Source organism: Seriola dumerili, unplaced genomic scaffold (assembly GCF_002260705.1).
Source record: "Seriola dumerili isolate Sdu_G_001 unplaced genomic scaffold, Sdu_1.0 BDQW01000138.1, whole genome shotgun sequence".
Lineage (NCBI taxonomy): Eukaryota > Metazoa > Chordata > Actinopteri > Carangiformes > Carangidae > Seriola > Seriola dumerili.
In genome coordinates this window covers 20,770,404-20,790,176 of record NW_019174393.1, presented here as the reverse complement: position 1 = coordinate 20,790,176, position 19,773 = coordinate 20,770,404, and the positions used below count along the sequence as shown (strand labels likewise).

Genomic DNA, 19,773 nt, shown 5'->3' with positions numbered 1-19,773 from the left:
CACACACACACACACACACACACACACACACACACACACACACACACACACACACACCAATCTGAGGGTCAGCACCCAAACTTTCCATACATACTTGGTTGGTCTATCACAAAAACGTTTAAGATCACTAACAACAAACATCCACATGATAATTTTCTGAATCTGTGCCGTGTTGCTGCTGCAACTCTCTACACAGAGTTGGCAGGTTACTTGAATTTCTTGTCATTATTAATTAATTTCTGATTCATTTTTGGCAGAAAACATCAGTAAAATGTCACTGTCTACATATGCAGCTGCTTGAATGGTTAAAAAAATATATATTTACAATTTTCATGTCTGTATGATATTAAGATTCCGCCTAGACAGAGACAAACATAGTGAAAGCTATCAGTCTTGAGTAATGTTGCTGGTATGATGTCAATATGACATCAACAGGTCTTTTCTCTGTCTATTTCAGCACGTGAGAAAAATAGGTGAGAGGCCAAATCTCTAGATCAAGCCAGACAGTTACTACTTCTCCTTTGTGCATGTTGTGTTTGGCATCAGGTGAATCACTGTAATGTGCGTTAACGTACCCCAGTACACCAGCTACAATGGAAGGATATAGCTAACATCTTAAATGCAGCCACACACCTGCCTTTAGACTTGCTGCTGATTTCATTGGTGTCTGCTGTTTTTGTCTGTCACTTGCACTATGGTGCATGCACACGATTGAATTGTGGCTCGTTTCAAAGGTTATGTAATCACTGTTCCTACGTTGGCTAGTTTACATACATTTACTTACTTGTGTCAAGCAAATGACGCCTTATTGGAAATATCCATTCAGAGGAGAAGCTACAGTGCAGGCAGAGGTCAGATGAAGCCAACAGGCTAGGCAGCAGTGCAAAGTGTCCAAGTGTAACAGACTTTGTCATTAAGAAGAGTGAATAATGAATGAAAGGATGTTTTCTGCCTTTTCAACTTCACTACTTTACGATTTAATTCACTGAGCAGCCCAGAGGCTGCCGGCAACTACTGGATTCTTTTAAGGTGGAATGTTTTCTTGGCTGTTACTCAGTGCATGACTGACATTTGGAAACCAATCAATACACCTTAAATGTCAATAAGACAACTTCGACCATTTCATTTCTTTTTGTTAGATATCTTGCATGATATACACTTTAGTGATCAGATCTTCAAGCGCTTAAAAATATAGATACATTTCAACCGGATCCTGCAAACTGTGGATATTTTATTTCATTACTTTGAGAAAAAAAAGTGGCGGAGCATCGTTCCAGCAGCGCCGCACCTACGCTCACCTGACAAGATCTTGTTGTGACACATCCACAAGAGAGTGTAAAAGACATATATTAAATTATTACATATATTTTATGAATCGATATTAATCGGAGAATCAATTTTTTCAACCCAGCCCTTTTTTAAAGGTGATCCCTAAATGAACTCATGGATTCTTTCAAAGGCTAACCTACAGAGAAATATATTGTGACCAAGTTCTTCAGATTTGTGTCTGTTTTAAGACTCAAACACTAGATACTGAATGTGGCAGCTCAGAAATAACAGCTGACAAGAATACTTTTCCTGGAATGTTACAGGTAAATATGACTTGTCCTCCTCATCATCATTACAAGGGTGTTTGTTTGTAGAGAAGCTTTACTTTCAATCTGAAATAAATTATTTCTATATGGAAAATCATGATAAAACCAGGAAACTTTTTGGGTAAAAACTGCTGGTAAGTGTTTCTCTGAGTTTTGTGTTTGTCTAGTTCCTCTCTAGTTCTTTATGAGGAACAGTCTGTTTGGGGTAATTGGACCACATATACTGTAGGTGCTCCTTTAAAACCTACAGCCCTGGTCTGAGGTGATGTCTCCCCAGGAGGATGTTCAGAGCCATGAGGTCGAGCAGAGGAACTCACTCGTAGGTTTTGACCAGCTGGTAGAGAGCAAGCAGGCTGCCATACCAGCTGCCGCTGTTCTGAGACTGCAGGTACATGCCGATCTTGTCCACAATGGCAGTCCAGCGTCCAGGGAAGTCATGCTTGATTATGGCTCGCAGACACATGGTCAGCTGGGCGCTACAGACAGTATAAACACATATGGAGTCACCAGCTGCATCAGCCAGGCACCAACAGTCAGTATCATTCAGTAAGTGTTCATCATTCAGGAGCTCACTATGTGAAATCTATGAGAACATTTAAAAAGGCAGAAGTTGCTTTTCTATAAAACAGGCTGATGCATTATAAAAAGAGGTGGAAACATGACAATATGTGTGTGTACCGTATGGACTCTGGACAGCGAATGATGCCCTCCACAATGTGGTCTCTGATCTGCTGCCGGTCATTTTCATGGATGTTGAAGGGAAAGACAACCTCACCCAGAGACGGCTCCCTGTCCTGCCAGTACTGACTAACCATGTTCTTCAGGTATATCGCCGCTGTAGAGACAGAGAAATAGTTAGAGACAGACACAAACACTCACACAGACACAGAGAAAGACACAGACACAGAGAGACACAGAAACAGACACAAAGACAGACAGAGACAGACTGTCAGGTAAACATGTATCCATTTGAGTGATCTCATTAATGTCTCCTACTAAGAAGTCATTCATCATTGAGTCTCATTGTTGCACTGACACAGTCATTCATCACCATGGACACACATTGTATTGTGTGCACAATTATCACCGTATCAATTATCACTGTGTATCATCTGTTATTTATATAAGGAAGGGGAAGCATTATGATTGTCACAAAAGTGTAGGGATGCCCTGATCAAGTTTTTTGCCACGAAACCTATTATGTATGAGTGAGATCAGCTGATCCACGGCTAATACAAATAATTTTTGGCAGACATTGCAGGGCTCCAAACTGCAATGCATATGCGAGTATGTTTTGAGTGTGCAAGTAAAAATTACACATGGTCGTTGCATGATAATTATCCATTAGGCTGTTTTGGTGCCCTACATGTACTGCGTTGTAGTTGAAAGTAGTTCTTTTTTTCTTCACTGGCTCAGTCAGTCTGACTACCTAACCTTTCATCAGAATACAGGGGCAAACATGGACAGACAGAGACACTGTACTAACTCAATACCCTTGGTTGCGGTATGATAGCAATGTTGCATGCGTAGTGTAAGCAATGTGGGCCATTCATTGCAGGCAACTCTAAACTTGTTACAAAGTCAACACAATTTAAGCTTGAACTGCTGCAATTTAAGCACAAAACTTGCCGGCACCGGTGCATCACCCAAAAGACTAGAGCTTCTCCCCACTGCTTTTCAGAGGGAGAACAAAATGGTCATCAAATTCAACTCTGCCTATATGAGAGCCAGGGGTTAAACCGGGTCGGGGCCTGGTGGTCATATCACATATTTTTTAAATCTTCCAGTAAACCTAATAGCATTTGAGTAGTGTACGAGGTCTCTAACAGCGCGAATAGCACAATTAGTCACTGGGTGAAATCATTTTGCTCCGTGGTAAGTTTAGGTCGCTGCGTGATAAGAAGCTGACAGCACACAGACAGAAAACACAGAGCAACAGAGAGTTCTTCAGACCATCAGGGCAAAGTGATAAATTTGCCATTTATTCCCATTCTGCTGCTCCTCTCAGACTGTGTACATGCAGGCACACACACACAGGCAGGTGAGTGAGGGAGTTACTATGATTATCGCAACGCTGTGTGTCTCTGTCGCTCTGAAACTTCTTAATGATTTAGTAACAGGTTTTTAGGTTATTATGCCTGCACAAAAATCATGAATGTTATTGTAACTCAATTACTGAAATCGATCATGATGTAATTTTACATTTTTGCTAAACATAATTAAGGAGGAGGTAGCCTAAGAGCCTCCTTCATGAAGAAACAGGCTATATTTAAAAAAGGTATGGCCAAATCAGGGCTGCAAGCAGTGAAAAAGTTAGTTTGGTGCACTGCATTTCAGAAGGCGTATGTTATATCAGTCTCACACACTTTGTAAAAGTTCCCAAGGCCGACATGTTGTTTTGTTTTGGTGGCATGTCGCACCTGTGCAGTGAACCTGGTGGGAGGCGGGACTACATTACACAGCACACAGTGCTTCTCACAGCCACAGACACCAGAGTATTAACCACAGATCCATTTTAAGGTGATCGGTGACTAAAAGCATTTACTCTGATCTACCAATCATGTATTTTTAATGAAAATCGACCAATCATGATCAGTGGTCGCTTAATCGGGGCATCACTACAAAAGTGATACAAGGCAGACAAGGGAAAGTGTGACAACAACACACTTCACCCCCACCCCCTGGCCCCTGACATGATGAACCAAGACAGTCTATTTAAATAAAAACAACAAAGCAAAAACTACAAATACAATCCACCCATTTCCCACCCCCACTCCCACTGCCCAGGGAATAGTCCCTGGGTTAGGGTTTTTATATATTACATATATATATATATATATATATAAAAACTCTCCTCTCACTCTCCTAGATATATTTAACTTGAATGAAAAGAACGATCAAATATACATAAAATGCTGCCTATATAACTTGATTTGACCTAGGGGTGGGCGATATGACGATATTAGATCGTGAAGGATTACAACGTGAAGACGATCTTTCAAACTGCAGAGATCGTGGGATTGTCTAGGGCACATTCTATAAATTGCAGTTCTATGCTGATGCACCGACGCACCAGACGTATTGACGTCAACCTGACCGACCAATCATAGTGAATTACGGGCAGTGACGCACTTTCCTACCCGCCTCCTTGTTTGTGTGTGTAGCGGTAGCACATGGAGAGCAATGGCTGAAACCCAAACGGAGTTGGTCGCTAAAAAAAATTCCACCTCCATTATATGGAATTGGTTTGGATTTTCCACAACTGATCAAGCGCAAGCAAATGTAATTTGCAAAGTTTGCACAGAAACCGTTCGCACGTCGGGTGGTAACACGACAAACCTGTTTAATCAACTGAAGAGGAAGCACTAACGCACTAGCACTAGCAACTGTTGCACTAAAAGAGATAACCACAGTCACTTCAGTTTGTATTTTTGCGTTTCAATAAGCTATTTAGTGTTTTGATAAATAAATCCTGTTTAAATGACTGTCAGTAATGTCTTTGATTGATATTTTACTTTCTGTTACTACTTTTGCAAGAGTGCACTTTATTAGGATGTTGTTGTTGTTTACCTTAAACTGCGACTATATGCGAGTATATGCACTAATACGATACATCTGCGATAGGCCAATGGAAAGATTAAGCCACAGCGATCTTTCCCTTGACACAGCCAGGCCCATGATGCAGCCACAACCTTGAACTGCACCTCTAGACTAACAGAAGACGAGGTCTTTGATGACACATTTCCTCCCAAATAGCTGGACTTGTAGAGCCTCAATCCAAAAGGTGTCCCATCTCCTGGAAATGTTTGGCCTGATTCAGCAGCCACAGTCAGATTTCTAATGGAGTGGGCTGCTGACTTGTACACCTTTTGGTGGAGGCAGTGAAGCACTCCATCCTACCTGGGAGGGTAGGTCCTGTCGAGGCGAGGGTGGATCAGTAGTTGGGATGAAGATGGTATGACGCCAATTGCTCCACCATTTGCAATCACCAGGCTAAGCTAAGCTAAAGGCTAGAGATGGCAATATAAGCCTTTTCTACCATCGATCTTCATGAGAAATGTCAACTCCCTGGCTAACAAGTATGATGAACTGGAGGAATGTCTAATGTGTTTCACGGAGACCTGGTTAAACAACAACACTCCGGACCACTGCATGGATTTAAGTGGCTTCGCTGCAGTACAAGCAGTCACAGTATACTGACTGACTTCATTCAGTATATTGAATGGGAAAATAAGACACTTGATCTGTTGTATGAAGATATCAAGGAGGCCTACACTGCTTCTGCGCTACCACTACTTGGCAGACCTTGATAGAATGGTTGAATGTACCACAACTTCTGTATGGACACTGTAATACCAGCAAGTACTGTACACTGCTTTCCAAACAACAAACCCTGGATCACCAGTAACATCAAGCCCCTCCTCAACCAGAGAAAGGAGGCCTTCAGGGATGGAGACAGGGAGACGCTCAGGTGTGTGCAACATGAGCTGAAGAAGAGATTCAAGCAGGCGAAGGAGGACTACAAAAGGAAAGTAGAGAGGGAGTTACAGCACAGCAACACCAGAGAGGTGTGGAAGGGGATGAGGACCAACGCTAGCTATAAAGAGAAGAATAGCCAGGCAACATCAGATGATGTGGACAATGCCAATGAGTTCAACCTGTTCTGTAACAGGTTTGACACAGCCTCACCTGTTCTCTCTCCCACTGCTTCAGCTGCAGCTTCTCCTTAAGCATCTCCTTCACAACCTGACACTGCAGCTGCAACTCCTTCCACACTGGGGTTAAGTCTCTTGTCCTTTGCAGCAGAGGAGGTAAGGGCGGAGCTCAAGAGGCTACATCCTGGAAAAGCAGCAGGCCCGGATGGTGTGTGTCCGAGGCTGTTAAAGGACTGTGCAGTCCAGCTGGCTGAGCCTCTCCTTGGGAGCTACAACTTAAGTCTACAAACACGGAGAGTCCCGGTCCTGTGGAAAACATCGTGTCTTGTTGTGGCACCTAAAGTAGGACGACCAGCTCAGATAAATGATTACAGTGGCCCTTACGTCACACATCATCAAGACCCTGAAGCGGCTGCTTCTCCACCTTCTGAAGCCACAGGTTCAACATGCACTAGATCCCCTAAAGTTTGCCTACAAGGAACATATTGGAGTGGATGATCCCGTCCTTTACATGCTCCACCGGGCCCATCCTTACTTGGATGAGCCAGGTTTTTACATGAGGATTATGTTCTTTGATTTTTCAAGCGCACTTAACACCATCCAACCACCTATTCTTAAAGACAAGCTGGAAGTGATGGGGGTGGATCACTGTCACTGATCACCGTCCTGTATTGTGGATTACCTGACAAGACAACCACAGTATGTCAGGCTGGATAGCTGCGTCTCAGGGACTGTGAAAAGTAGTGCTGGGGCTCCACACGGGACTGTTCTGGCTCCGTTCCTGTTCATCCTGTATACGGCGGACTTTAAATACAACTCTGAGTCTTGCCACATCCAGAAATACTTCCTGATACACAGCTATTGTGGCATGCATCAGGAACGGGCAGGAAGAGAACAGGAATCTGACAATGGCCTTCAGTGAATGATGCGACAAGAACTGCCTCCTTCTGAATACCTCCAAGACCAAGGAGTCGGTCTTCGACTTTCGGAGGTTGACGGCCACCCTTCAGCCAGTCAACATTCATGGGAAGGACATTGAGGTGGTGTACACTTAAAATACTAAATACCTATGTGTGCACCTGGACAGTAAACTGGACTGGTCCCTGAACACAGATGCAATCTACCAGAAGGGGCAGAGCCGGCTCTTTTTCATCAGGAGTCTCAGGTCCTTTGACATCTGCAGTGAAATGCTGCACGTTTTACCAGTCAGTGGTGGCCAGTGTAGTCTTTTATGCTGCAGTCTGATGGGGCAGAAGCATGTCTGACATGAACACAAGGGGACTAGACAAGCTGGTCAAAAAGGCTGGGTCTGTAATTGGCAGGAGTCTGGTGGCCATCTTGGACAATACCAACCAGCCTCTCCACAACATTCTGGCAGGACAGAGAAGCAGCTACAGCAGCAAACGTCTCATCTCACTGCGCTGCAAAACAGAAAGGTTTAAGAGATCCTTTGTTCCCACTGCCATCAGGCTATACAACAACTCAGCCAAAGGAAGTGGACTAATTTAATTATTGTTTATTTATTATTAACTGTTATTATCATTATCAACAATGAGCTAATGGACACATGAATGTGGTCTGTCCCCTGACAGATGTGGTAATAGTGTAGCTTCTGTGATAGGTCATTCCAGAGGCTGCTTCCCATAGGGAAAGCGAGGTTTGAAAGAGAACTCCAGTAAGCAGAGAGCTGTTCCTTCAGAGACAAGATAACATCCTCTTAGAAGCTGTGAGACCAGTTAACAAAAGACACCTGTCATTTATAGTTACCTGCGAAGAGGGATGTCATTAAGTAACAACAGACACTGAGTGAAGGTAGAAACAACTGTAGTTTGTTTTGACTCAGTCCCACACATACTATCCTGCTGCCACAAATACTCATTAGAGCACCAAACGAACGTGGATTAATCCACTGTTGAAAAGTGTCCCTGACAAATGCACTAACTGCGGAATATTTGTTAAAAACTAAAATGACCAGCTGCTTTAGGATATTACCGAGCCTTTAAAAATAAGTCTGTGAGACGTTTTTAAAGAAATATCTTTAGTGGGAACCAATGGGCTCAGAGTTAAGAGCCACAGAGTAGGACAGTGTTGACGGTGGACTAACACATTGTTGGTTTGGGCTTTTTCTCACAAGAATTGTTGATATTAAATGATAACTCTGGGCTCTATCTTTTCATGTTTTTAAATGATTTGTATGATAAAAATCTTAATCAATTGGTCCACTAAGAAGGAAGAACAGTCTATACCCACCAACCGCTAAACAGCTGCTGCAATGTAAACAGTGGGTCAGATTGTTATTACAGGTCTCTGGCAACATTATGGACAGGAGTCCTTTCTGTTATAGAGTAAGATCCTTCTTGTAATTTTACCTCTTGACAAATTGAGGCAGTGGTATTTTTTCCTTATAAACATGACCAGTGAGACATTTCTTTGTAAACATTTCTCAATATGAAAATCAAACAGGAGAATTACCTTTAATTATATTTATCATTATTAAAGACAAAGATTATTATTACCCTTAACAGTGAGAGGAGAGTAGCAGCCGTGTTGTTCTCTCAGCTGTTTAGTGTCTTACCTGCCTGACGAACAGGAAACTCCACCTGCTCCGACACAATGATCTGAAGCAGTGTCGGTGCAAAGTTGATGATCTTGTAGGACTAAAACACAAGGAGCAGACTCAGTGAGAAAAACCACAAGAGGGCAAAGTTACAGCTAAGACTTTTTAAAACCTTTTAATTCACAGAATGTCACTGAACATCTGTTTCACCCGTTTCATGGTTGTACTGCCAAAGTATGAAAATATTACAGGCAGGCACTACCGCCCTCCCAGAAGTGTATAACAATAATTCCAATGATATAATAAAATTTATTTGACTCACATGAATGGCAGAAGATCAAAGAGCAGCTTAATGCTACAAACCTTTTTCTGAAGAAACAGAATTCAGTCCTGTTTAAGACTTTAAGACCTGCAGATACCTTGCTTGCACACAAATGGAAAAACTGCTTTTTCCATTTGTGTGCATGACAAAATTAATTAATATTGTTTTTGAAAATGCATAATAATCTATTACCATGTGTGCACAAGATAATGAAATGTTCAAACTACCTACGTTTTCTTCAACCTGTGACACTAGGTCTAATTTCATGCATCCCTTTACAAGGAATTAGACCATTCGTTGTATTTGGACTTCATCCAATTAACTGGAATCTCTCTACTGTTTTATTTACTGATTAGTGTTTTAACACTGAAATACATCTTCAGGGTGAAGTTCACAGTGCACTCTTTACAGGGTATGAGGAACATTTCACATAAATATTATATATATTCTCAATCATAATGTGGTGCAATAAATCATTCAGTTTTATTAATCAAATGTTCAGGAAACATGATTATTTTTTATTATATCACAGCAGGTCTGTGTGAAACAGCAGGATGATGTGGTCATGTGTGTGGTGACATGATAAAGTTTGGGTACCACTGGTCCTGACGGTCCATGATGGCTGTCACATCTGACTCCTATTGTTCTCCGTCGCAGCTGCCTGAGTCTGTGTGTGTGTGTGTGTGTGTGTGTGTGTGTGTGTGTGTGTGTGTGTGTGTGTGTGTGTGTGTGTGTGTGAGTTTAATCAAACTGCTGATCACAGGCCTGATATAAACTACCAAACCAGGGCTGAGTATTCACCAGGCCGAAGCCGAGCTCAATCACCAAAACACGACTTGCCTTCCTCCACAAACACCGGCATCATTTCTGGGCCAAAAACGGTCCGTGATACTTCCCCTGAAAAAAACAAACAAACAAAAAAACAACCAACTACTTCAGCTCACCCACCTGATTAAGCTCATTCTCCGCTGCGATCCTCAAATTCGGGTCGATGGTCCCTTTCAGAGCCTGGATTATCCGGTTGGGATCCATGTGTGTTCAATTCCACTGTTCCTTCTGTGTTTTTATTAACATACATGTAGCGGGAGCTAACGTTAGTGTCCTGAAGTCAGCCAAGCGTTGGGATCTGAATCCACTGTGGCCCGAACAGGGTCAATACTAGACAGTTACTGACACAGCTTCCGGTCACCACATTCAAAATAAAAGCCTCATTAGCGGAAGACTGGCTGTAATTATATTCCGGGCAGCATTAGTGCCTTTATCCTGACGGCAGGACAGCCGCTATTTCGATCACACTTTCACTAGCTTTACCGGGAAGAGCAGTTCCGTTCTGCCAGAAACCAGTTGTCGGTGGACGTAAACCAAAGTAAACAGACTATTTACGGCTTTCCTCCTCTTCTTCGTCGCCACAGTGGTACGTCAGAACTGTTGCTGCCACCATGAGTGCTGGTACTGTCATTACAACAACTTTTCCAGCTACTTCTAGTCGCAGTCTTAGCTAAGTGATGAACAGTAGATCTGGGTTCAAGTTCAAACTAGCTCCAGTTAAGTTTGTATAGACTAGGGGTGTCCAAAGTTTTTTTAGTGAGGGCCAAATACAGAAAAATAAACAGGGCCGGGCCACACATTAGAGGTGACATATTGGCACATGAATACTGTGTGTATTTCTAATTCACCTATAATGTGAAGAACATTGCACTCAGTGGGAGCAGTGATGCTGTCCTTTGGATTGAAGGATGGCTGACATGTCAGGAGAAAGTTTGGTGGTTGAGACACGAAGGACTTCACAGAGATGGCTATCAGTCATTCTGGTTCTCAGTCTGCTTTTGTTCTGATTTAACAGAACATGTTCACATATGTATGTTGAGCCGAACAGGCTCATCATTCTTTTTGCGTGGCGTCTCATCAGAGGAAACTTGGCATTATCCAAACTCTGATAGAAAAGGGAGGGAGAGAAGCTGATGTTGACTCTTCAGAGAATCATCACATTGCATTTCAATCAGTTCTAACTGCAGACTCTCTTCCACTTCTTCTGCATCCACCAGGAAGGGGGTCGAGAACAGCTTGATTTGTTTTTCAATGACAGAAAAATCTTGGAAATGCTGGTTGAATTCTGTCACGAGAGATGCAATCACAGACACATATTTCTCCTTTTTAGCAGAAAGGTCGGCCTTTGGAAAAGCAGACTTGATTTCAGACAGCGCAGGGAAGTGTGCAGCATTAAAGCTTCGTAGTTGTGTCTCAAACAGGCGGAGCTTTGCACAGAAGGCTTTCATGTGCGCATACAGGTGTGGCACCAGCTGTTCTTTGCCTTGTAGGTTCTTGTTCAGTGTATTCAGATGATGAGTAAGATCAACTAAAAATGCCAGGTCTGCCAGCCACAGAGGATCACTCAGTTCATGAAGAGGTCGGCCCTTCTCTTTCAAAAACTGGTCGATTTCTGACCTCAGCGAATAAAACCGCTGCAGCACAGAGCCGCGGCTGAGCCAGCGCACATCAGAGTGGTAGAGTACATCCCCGTATTCAGCATCCACATCAGATAGGAAAGCTTGAAATTCTCTGTGGTACAGTCCTCTACCTCGAATTATGTTGACAGTTTTTACAACAGTGTTCATCACATCGCCCAGCTGGACAGTCTTGGCACACAGTGCTGCTTGGTGGATTATACAGTGCATCCTAACAGCCTCACCTCCGCTCTCTTTTACCTTGGCGCACACCATCGATGCCATTCCTTTGCACTCGCCCATCATGGCCGGAGCTCCATCCGTTGTTACTCCACAGAGCTTGTCCCATTTAAGCCCCATCTTTTCAACTGCCTCTGACACAGCTTCAAAAATATCTCTACCCGTCGTTGTGCCTTTCAGGCTCATCATATCAAGCAGCTTATCATCTAGTCCCCGCAAAAAAATTAACAGCTGCACGGTGTCTGTGGCATCTGTGCTCTCATCGCATGCTATCGAGTAAAAATCAAAAGCACAAGCGTTGTCTCTCAGCTGAAGTTTCAAGTTAGCTGACAAGTCCTCGATTCTCTGCACCACTGTATTTCTGGATAAGCTCACGTTGTTGAAATCCTGCACTTTTTTAGGGCACATTATTTCTGTGACTTTCATGAGGCACTGCTTTATGAAATCACCGTCTGAGAACGGTTTGCCGTGCTGGGCAATAAGTTTAGCGAATTCATAGCTTGCTGTTGTGGCGTTTTCCTGTATTTTGTTAGCACGAAAAAAAACTGTTGTTGAGCTTGCAGGCTAGCTGCCATTTGCTTGACTTTCTGTATTCGTTCGGCACCGGTGTACAATGTGTAGCTCTGATGTTTGGTCTCATAGTGCCGACGGACATTATACTCTTTCATCACAGGAACATCTTCATTGCAAATCAAACAGACACACTTTCCGTTGATTTCTTTGAAGAAATATTCATTTTCCCACCGTGTTTGAAATCTTCTACACTCACTTGCTATTTTGCGTTTCTTCGGTGCCGCCATTTCTGGTGACTTGCGGTAAAAGTTTTTCTTTGCTTAATTTTGTTTAGTGGAGAAGCACCGTTTCCGTGGCTGGCTCCATCTAGTGTTGAAACTGAGAAGTGCAACAGTTGAGCTCAAGCTTCTTGTGCGTGCCATATTCAATTATATTTTCAGAATTTGCTGCGGGCCAATAAAAACTGGACCGCAGGCCGCAGTTGGCCCGCAGGCCGTAGTTTGGACACCCCTGGTATAGACATTCCTTTTTACCAGTATAGTGATCATACATCAGGAGCTGGTTCTAAGCTCTGTTCAACTACACAAAGCTCTTACCTTTTCTATTTTTTTTTTATGTGATTGATTGCTTGTGGACGGGTCGCTAGCATTTATTTTCAGTATTAAATCAACTCATATGTAAATTCCAATTCAAACATCATCAGGCCTTTAATTTGCTGTTTTACAGTGTAGTTGGATTTCACTGTTAACGACTGTTTTGCATCAACTCACATTGCTCGACGACGCTGAAGTTAACTTTCGATTCAGCAGTTAAGAGGAAAGGTAAGAGAAACTTAACTTAGACAGATCCTAATCCTCCGTTTATTACACCTTTTATATGAACTTGTGTTAGACATTAGACAGGGGACATATTATGCAAAATGCACTTTTCCCTGGTATTCTATCAGTAGTATGTGTCCCTGGCATGTCTACGAACCCCCCAAACATGAGAAAAGTCCATCCTCTCCGTCTTTTTTTTTTTTTTTTCTTTTTTAATACAAGTTTATTGAGACATACAGAACAATACAAAAGAATAGTGCAATGAAAATCTCCAGGGGGTTACAAACATATAAAAGAAATAGAATATTACAGAGGTATTACAAAAATATATCAAAGAGAGCACACATGGAAATAGTTTTAATAGCTTTCTTATTAGTGGAGTAATTAATGGTTTTTATATATTGTTTGACCTCATTGTTAAAAATAGAAAAGAGTGGTTTTTGGGCAGTGTATCTGCACTTATGGATATGCCATTTTGCCAAATATATGATCAGATTAATTACATAAAAATGTCCTTTTTTTGTTGGTGGATAGTCAATGAAGCCAAACAATACATGTTCAAAGCAAAAGGAAAAGTGTGGTAAAATGCAAGTAGAAATTAAATCACAAATATCCATCCATAATTTGGTGGAAAAGGGGCAAGACCAGAATAAATGAAAAATATCCTCAGGGTGTCTTTCACAAAAAGAGCAATTAACATCAATATCTCTTTTGAATCGTTGTAGAAAAATTTTTGTTGGGTAAAATCTATGAATCAATTTAAAGGATACTTCTTTTGCTTTATTGTTTATCAAATATTTAGCTGACAAATTCCAAATTTTTTTCCAATTAAGGTTATTAATAAAGGAGTTCCAATAAGATACCACATAAGGAATTGATACGACATCTTTTTGAAATAAAGAACGTATACGATGATTATTATTTCGTATTGATGAGAAACAAATTTGACCAATTTCAAGTTTGGATGGATCAGTCGGTATTAAAGTTGGATTGTGTCCTGCTGTATTTTTTAATAACATAATTACTCCATCAGGGATTGCATTTATAACAGTATTAAATTCATTAATAGGGATTAAGATACTATATTTCGAAATAAATTCTTCATATGACATTAGTGATCCATCTTGATTAAACAACTGACGAACTAACAGTATGCCGTGAGAAAACCAAAAGGGGTAAAATAAAGATTTTTTTCTGTATACGATGTCTTTATTGTTCCATATGTAGTATCTGTGTGGGGAAAAGTTATGTTTGTAAATCAAAGACCAGGAAAGAAGCATCTGTTTATGAAAGTAAGATAAATTTGAGGGGATTTTTTCAACATCATAATTACATAGCAAAAAGAAATTTAAGCCTCCTAATTTAGAAAAAATAAAATTTGGTATGAAGTTCCATATTGAAAAAGGGTTTTTAATGAATTGTTTTAACCAATTTATTTTGAAAGTATTATTTAAAGTATAAAAGTCCAAAAAGTTGAGGCCCCCCTTATCATATGAGTTCATGATTACCGATTTTTTAATATAGTGGGTTTTGTTTTCCTCTCCGTCTTTTGCTTTCTCCACCTTTCAGGAAATGTGTGCTCAGACAGGCGAATTGGAGATTTTCCCTTGATGTCGTCAAGAAGGGAGATGCCACCTCCCCCCGGGTGGGTGACACTCCCCGAGCTAGGTGTGTGTTCCGCCCACTGAGTCCGGCTTGCAGCCGCTATCGTTACTTCCTTCTCGAACGCTAGCTTTCGGTAGAACAATGTCGAAGGTACGAAGCGAAACACAGTAGTTGATTTGTTGTTGGCTGCACAAACCAACACAGAAGTCTTTTTTAACCCCTACGCCCGAGGATCTGAAGACCCAGTGGATTAATTTTATTTTTGATGGAAATGTACCCGCTCCAACTCCGAAAGTGTTGTACGTGTGCTAACCATTTCACCTCGGACTGCTTTCTCAAGGAGGGCCAGTACAATGCAGGATTTGCTACAAGTCTCAAGATAAAGCTTGGATTAGTACCGACTGTCCGTGAACCAACTTTGAACTTGGAAGCTGTAAGTTTTACCATTTTATGTTGCTTTACTGTATGTTCACGAGAGCCTGTTGCGTGTGTTGTTAGCATGGCAGCTAATGTGGCTAACGTTTTGCCTCGTCGACGCGCAGCCGGGTATAGCTGGGTACAGATTGTATGCAATTCTTCTACTTGGTATCGCCGTGTGACATTGATTAGAGCCACCCTGCTAAATGTAGGGTGGCGTTTTAGCTGTCCGTAAAGTCAAGCCGGTAAAATTCAGACTAAAAATAGGCTCTGTAGTGATTAGCATAGGTGTCCGGGCTTGTTTATTAGTGCTGTGAAAGTTAGTATTGAGAGTCATGCCTTATGATGGCCGTTTTAACGTTTATATAATGTTTACAGATACAGTCCCTCTAGAGAATATCTAGATAAGCGCAGAGTTACAGGGAATATGTGAAAGGGGATAGTCTGTAATACACATTTTTTGCATTTTGCACATATAGTGAGCTATTTGCAGTATTTACAAGCTATTGACAACCCAATTTACACATAATTGAGTGCATTTGTTGTTATCATTTTTGCACTGCTTGCAGCTGTTGCCATAACTACACATTTGAGGAGATGTTGGTGTAACCTCTGTTTCCTCTGTTTAGGCCAGCACATCAAGTGCATCTATACAGCTTCCTGCAACAAGGGATGTTGTATGCCAGACTGACCCACTGTGGGCACACAATTATCCTTGAAGACTCTTCAGCCTCACATCAGAAGTACAGGTCTGTAGCCATCTGAAGTGCATCTACTTTTGATAAACCTAACAGTCATTTATCAGTCTTGGAATGATGTGCAGGTAAATGAAGCTGTGGTTACTTAGAACTTGTGAGAGTGTGTAGGCTAAGGTTTCTGTCATCATTAACATCTTTGATTTTCTCTTTACTGTACCTCCAGACTCTACCTGGCTGCCATGTACTACAATGAAAATGCTGAGCAACCACAAGCCCAAACAAAAGAAGGTGAACCACTGTTCAAGGTCCAATTTCCAAAGGTGTGTTATATTATTTTATTTTTCAACCAAAAAATGTTTTGTACACATTGTATTAAGTATTGCAGGTATAATGTTATGACAGTTCCATCAACAACAAAATACAGTAAAGAAAATGTCAGGAGGTAGTTAGAAACAGACTTTCAGTCATTGTTTTCTAAAAAAAACAACAACAAAAAAAGTGAAAAATGTAAACAAAATCTTACAGGGAATGTGGTGGACCTCGTATTTGAAAAAGTCTTTGTTGACCTGGGACCATACACAGAAGCTGCTTTGGCCATCCCCATCCCAGAGGACCTCACTGCACAGTTCGAGTGGCCTGAGAAGGAGGAGGTCATATCCAGCTATGTGTCCCAGTTCTATCATGGGGCAGTCTAAAACCCACGTACTGGCCCATGGCGTAAAGAAACTTGGCATGGATGCGTAGGACCACGCAGGCTGGAATGACGACCCAGATTCTGCGTCCAAGGAAGCTCCAGCACCAGCTCACAAAGCTCCTATAGGCTAGATACCTGTACCGACTAAAACAACTGGACAGGGCATTAAGTCTTGCAAACATATATCTATGATGTGTCTCCAAATTTTTTTTATGGATCCAGTGAATCCTACAGTTTTTTTATTATCACTGATTATAGTCCCTCATTTGATGTAAATAAATGCTTGATTGTTACTAAAGAAATGACTCCTCTGAATTCATATATTATATGCACACTATCTGCTGATAGAAGAACTTTACAAATCAAAGAGCAGCTAAACTAATTTATTTGAGGGTGTGTTACTCCATTTGTGGTGTGTTATTACCATTGTAAAATTATGTGCACTGTAGTAAAACAAGACTGCCTAACATCTTTTATTTAGATTGAAACTATATGTTTTTACAAAGAAGCAAAACGTACTGGTGTATTCCTCTCAACCGTAAAGGACCATAGTCAGTGCGGTACATGTTGCAGGCATTCTGGAGGGAGAACATATTAAGGCAGAGCAGCTCCAACCCAGGACGGCCTGCCATACATGGCAAATCTTCCTCAATCTCCCATAGCCGTCTGGTAACCTACAGTGAATTGCAAATGGTAAATGCTATGGTTTATTATTAATGTAATGTAATCAAAACAAATTACTGATTAGTTTGTCCAGTGAGAATGCTACCTGTGGTATCTCCTAGCAGCAGATATTCTCAGCTTCTGTGGGCATGGTTGCAGTTTCCACAGGAGCACCTATCCAAAATATAGAGAAAAATGGTAACATTCACCAGAATATAAAGCTTATGAAATTCAACCACTGACAGACAGTGGAGCTAAGGTGGGTAAGAAGTAAGCTTGGCTACATATCAAGCGCATATAACATAGGCAATTTATAACATGTCACTTATTGCATATAATGTGGAGCTTGACAACAGTGTAGAAAACTGCACAGTTTAGTCTTTGACTAAAGATTACTGTTGCTGTCAGACATGTTTATGCTGATTTACAGCTTTCATTGTAATACACAATAAATTTACTACATAAAGGAAGATGTCATGATGAGCATCTCTGCTCAAAACATGGAGAAAAATGATTTACTTTGTCAGCATCTATTAAAATATCTGACTAGTACTGACATTGAACACCTGTAGCAGTCCACATACAACAAACATTTTCATAGGCTGTAAAAGTATATCTAAGGAGGCGTGACAGATAACTACATTACACAATTCACAATAGTGCTTATTTACCAAAAGAGCTCCCAGTAATGACGAGACAGTAACAGTTAGCATTAGCTACCTAGCTACATGTTGGTTACTGTGTACCAGTACACATCAACAAACTGAAAATGTAATGTCAAAATACACAAAATTGGTTACCAACCATTCAGAAACGTCCTGCTGCAGTTGTAGAGTCTGAACTTCTTCAGCAGCCTCTCCCTCTGGGTCAGATTCTGGATAAGTCGTGTGGTTGAACCAAATCGCTACCGACGTCAGGTCGCCGGTCACGGTCAACGTAAACATTAGAGCATGGTGCCAGAAGCCCAAACGGCATCCCCTTCCGAAGAGGGGCATGGTCAGGCACAGCTCATTTGCATTTAAAGCTACAGACACAGAAACAGCCTGTTCTGAACAGGGCTGAAAAAGAGGGGTTTACAGGCATGCTGAAATATAGGATCGGAGTGGATTTTTTAGCAAGAAGCTTCAAAGACATGCTTTGGGGACCTCTGAGACTTATTCAAACTTGTTGAAAAGGAGCATAATATGTCCCCTTTAAGGTAGGTAACTACAGCAGCAGGAACAGGGACTGCATCTGGTGGATGAAACATCCATGATCTTTATTAGTTAGTTAGTCAGTTAGATTAATCTGTGTTTTAACTTCATGTTTACCACAACAGATGCAGACAGGCCCCTGCAAGCCTATCACATATGTTCTGGACATTTCCGAGGCTACACCAGTTCTGTCAGTCAATTTTTAATAATGTCTCTAAAATACTATAAGAGCCATTGGATCCATTCCTTCTTATTGCTTTATTTGGTGTTGCACCACAGGATGTACAACTAATCAATTTCAAGTTCATTCTCATGTTCATTTTCAAATTAAAAAATTAAGTCACTGGAGATGGTCAGAGTCCAATGCAAAAGAATTTATTCTTCAACAAGAACAAAAGCAATATCAGATCCAGACCTGAACTGAAGACAGGGTGCCCTTGCATCATTATATATACAGTAGTTCCTTCTTAGGTTCTCTACCTATTTTCTTAAGTGAACCTATCCTCGCATGGGAACAATGGTGTCCAGCCCTGCATGGAATTTCCCCAAACCAGGCATGCCAGGGTATAGTAGTGGTGCCAGGTGTCCAGAACCCCCCAATTTATCCCCAACCTAGGTCTCATATCTATCCTCAAACTCTCCTATCTATTCTCAACTAAGGCTCCTATCTATCCTCAACCTGGGCCTCGCTATGGCTGCTACTCCAACACCATTTCTCCCAGGGCCCTTCAGAAGAATTTTTTTTAAATTTTTTTTTTTATAAACTTTATTTCCTCTAGGTTCCATTCTATAACAATCCTACTTCAGTAAAGGCTGGTTAACAGACAAATCTAACCTCAGTCGTGAAAATAGCTATTTCATTGGAGTTTATCATTCAGTATGTTTATAACGCATAGTATATTTTAGTGAGAATTTACCACAACAGATCTGATTACAGTTCATCCCGTAGGGTACATGAATATGTGTACCAAAGGGGCAGAGCTAGACTCCTTCCTTAAGGGGTTTTTGTGATAAAATTCACAAAATGGCACTCTACACGCATCAGTTGACGAACAGTTCAACACTACCACCAATCGACAGTAATGGGCAGGTTCGCTGTCTTAGTTAGGGATGGGTCATGATTTTTGAATATTCAAATAGTCATTAAATTTGAAGAAAAAATGAATAGTTTATGTGACTATCAAAAAAAAAAAAAAAAAAGTAATTTCCCAGTTTTATTTTACTGGCGCCCAGTAATGGAATGGACCATATAGTATTGCAACACTGAAACGTAGAACTACTGAACTAAATCATTACTGCCAGGACAAGTGCCCACCTCTCCACAGCAATCCCTTGGACTGGTGGAAAACCAATGAAACA

The 19,773-nt window shown here is 41.3% G+C and overlaps 1 protein-coding gene across 1 annotated transcript in view; it reads right to left on the bottom strand.

Annotated features, from left to right (window-relative positions):
• ipo8 (importin 8) overlaps nucleotides 1-10,359 on the bottom strand; it is a 67,841-nt gene extending 57,482 nt beyond the window's left edge. The window contains exons 1-4 of the mRNA XM_022749598.1: nucleotides 10,078-10,359; nucleotides 8,826-8,907; nucleotides 2,274-2,430; nucleotides 1,913-2,071 (exon numbers count right to left, since the gene is read on the bottom strand). Coding sequence (XP_022605319.1) covers nucleotides 1,913-2,071; nucleotides 2,274-2,430; nucleotides 8,826-8,907; nucleotides 10,078-10,161 — 482 coding nt within the window. The 5' untranslated portion in view covers nucleotides 10,162-10,359. The remainder of the gene's footprint in view (nucleotides 1-1,912; nucleotides 2,072-2,273; nucleotides 2,431-8,825; nucleotides 8,908-10,077) is intronic.
• Nucleotides 10,360-19,773: the final 9,414 nt, after the last annotated feature.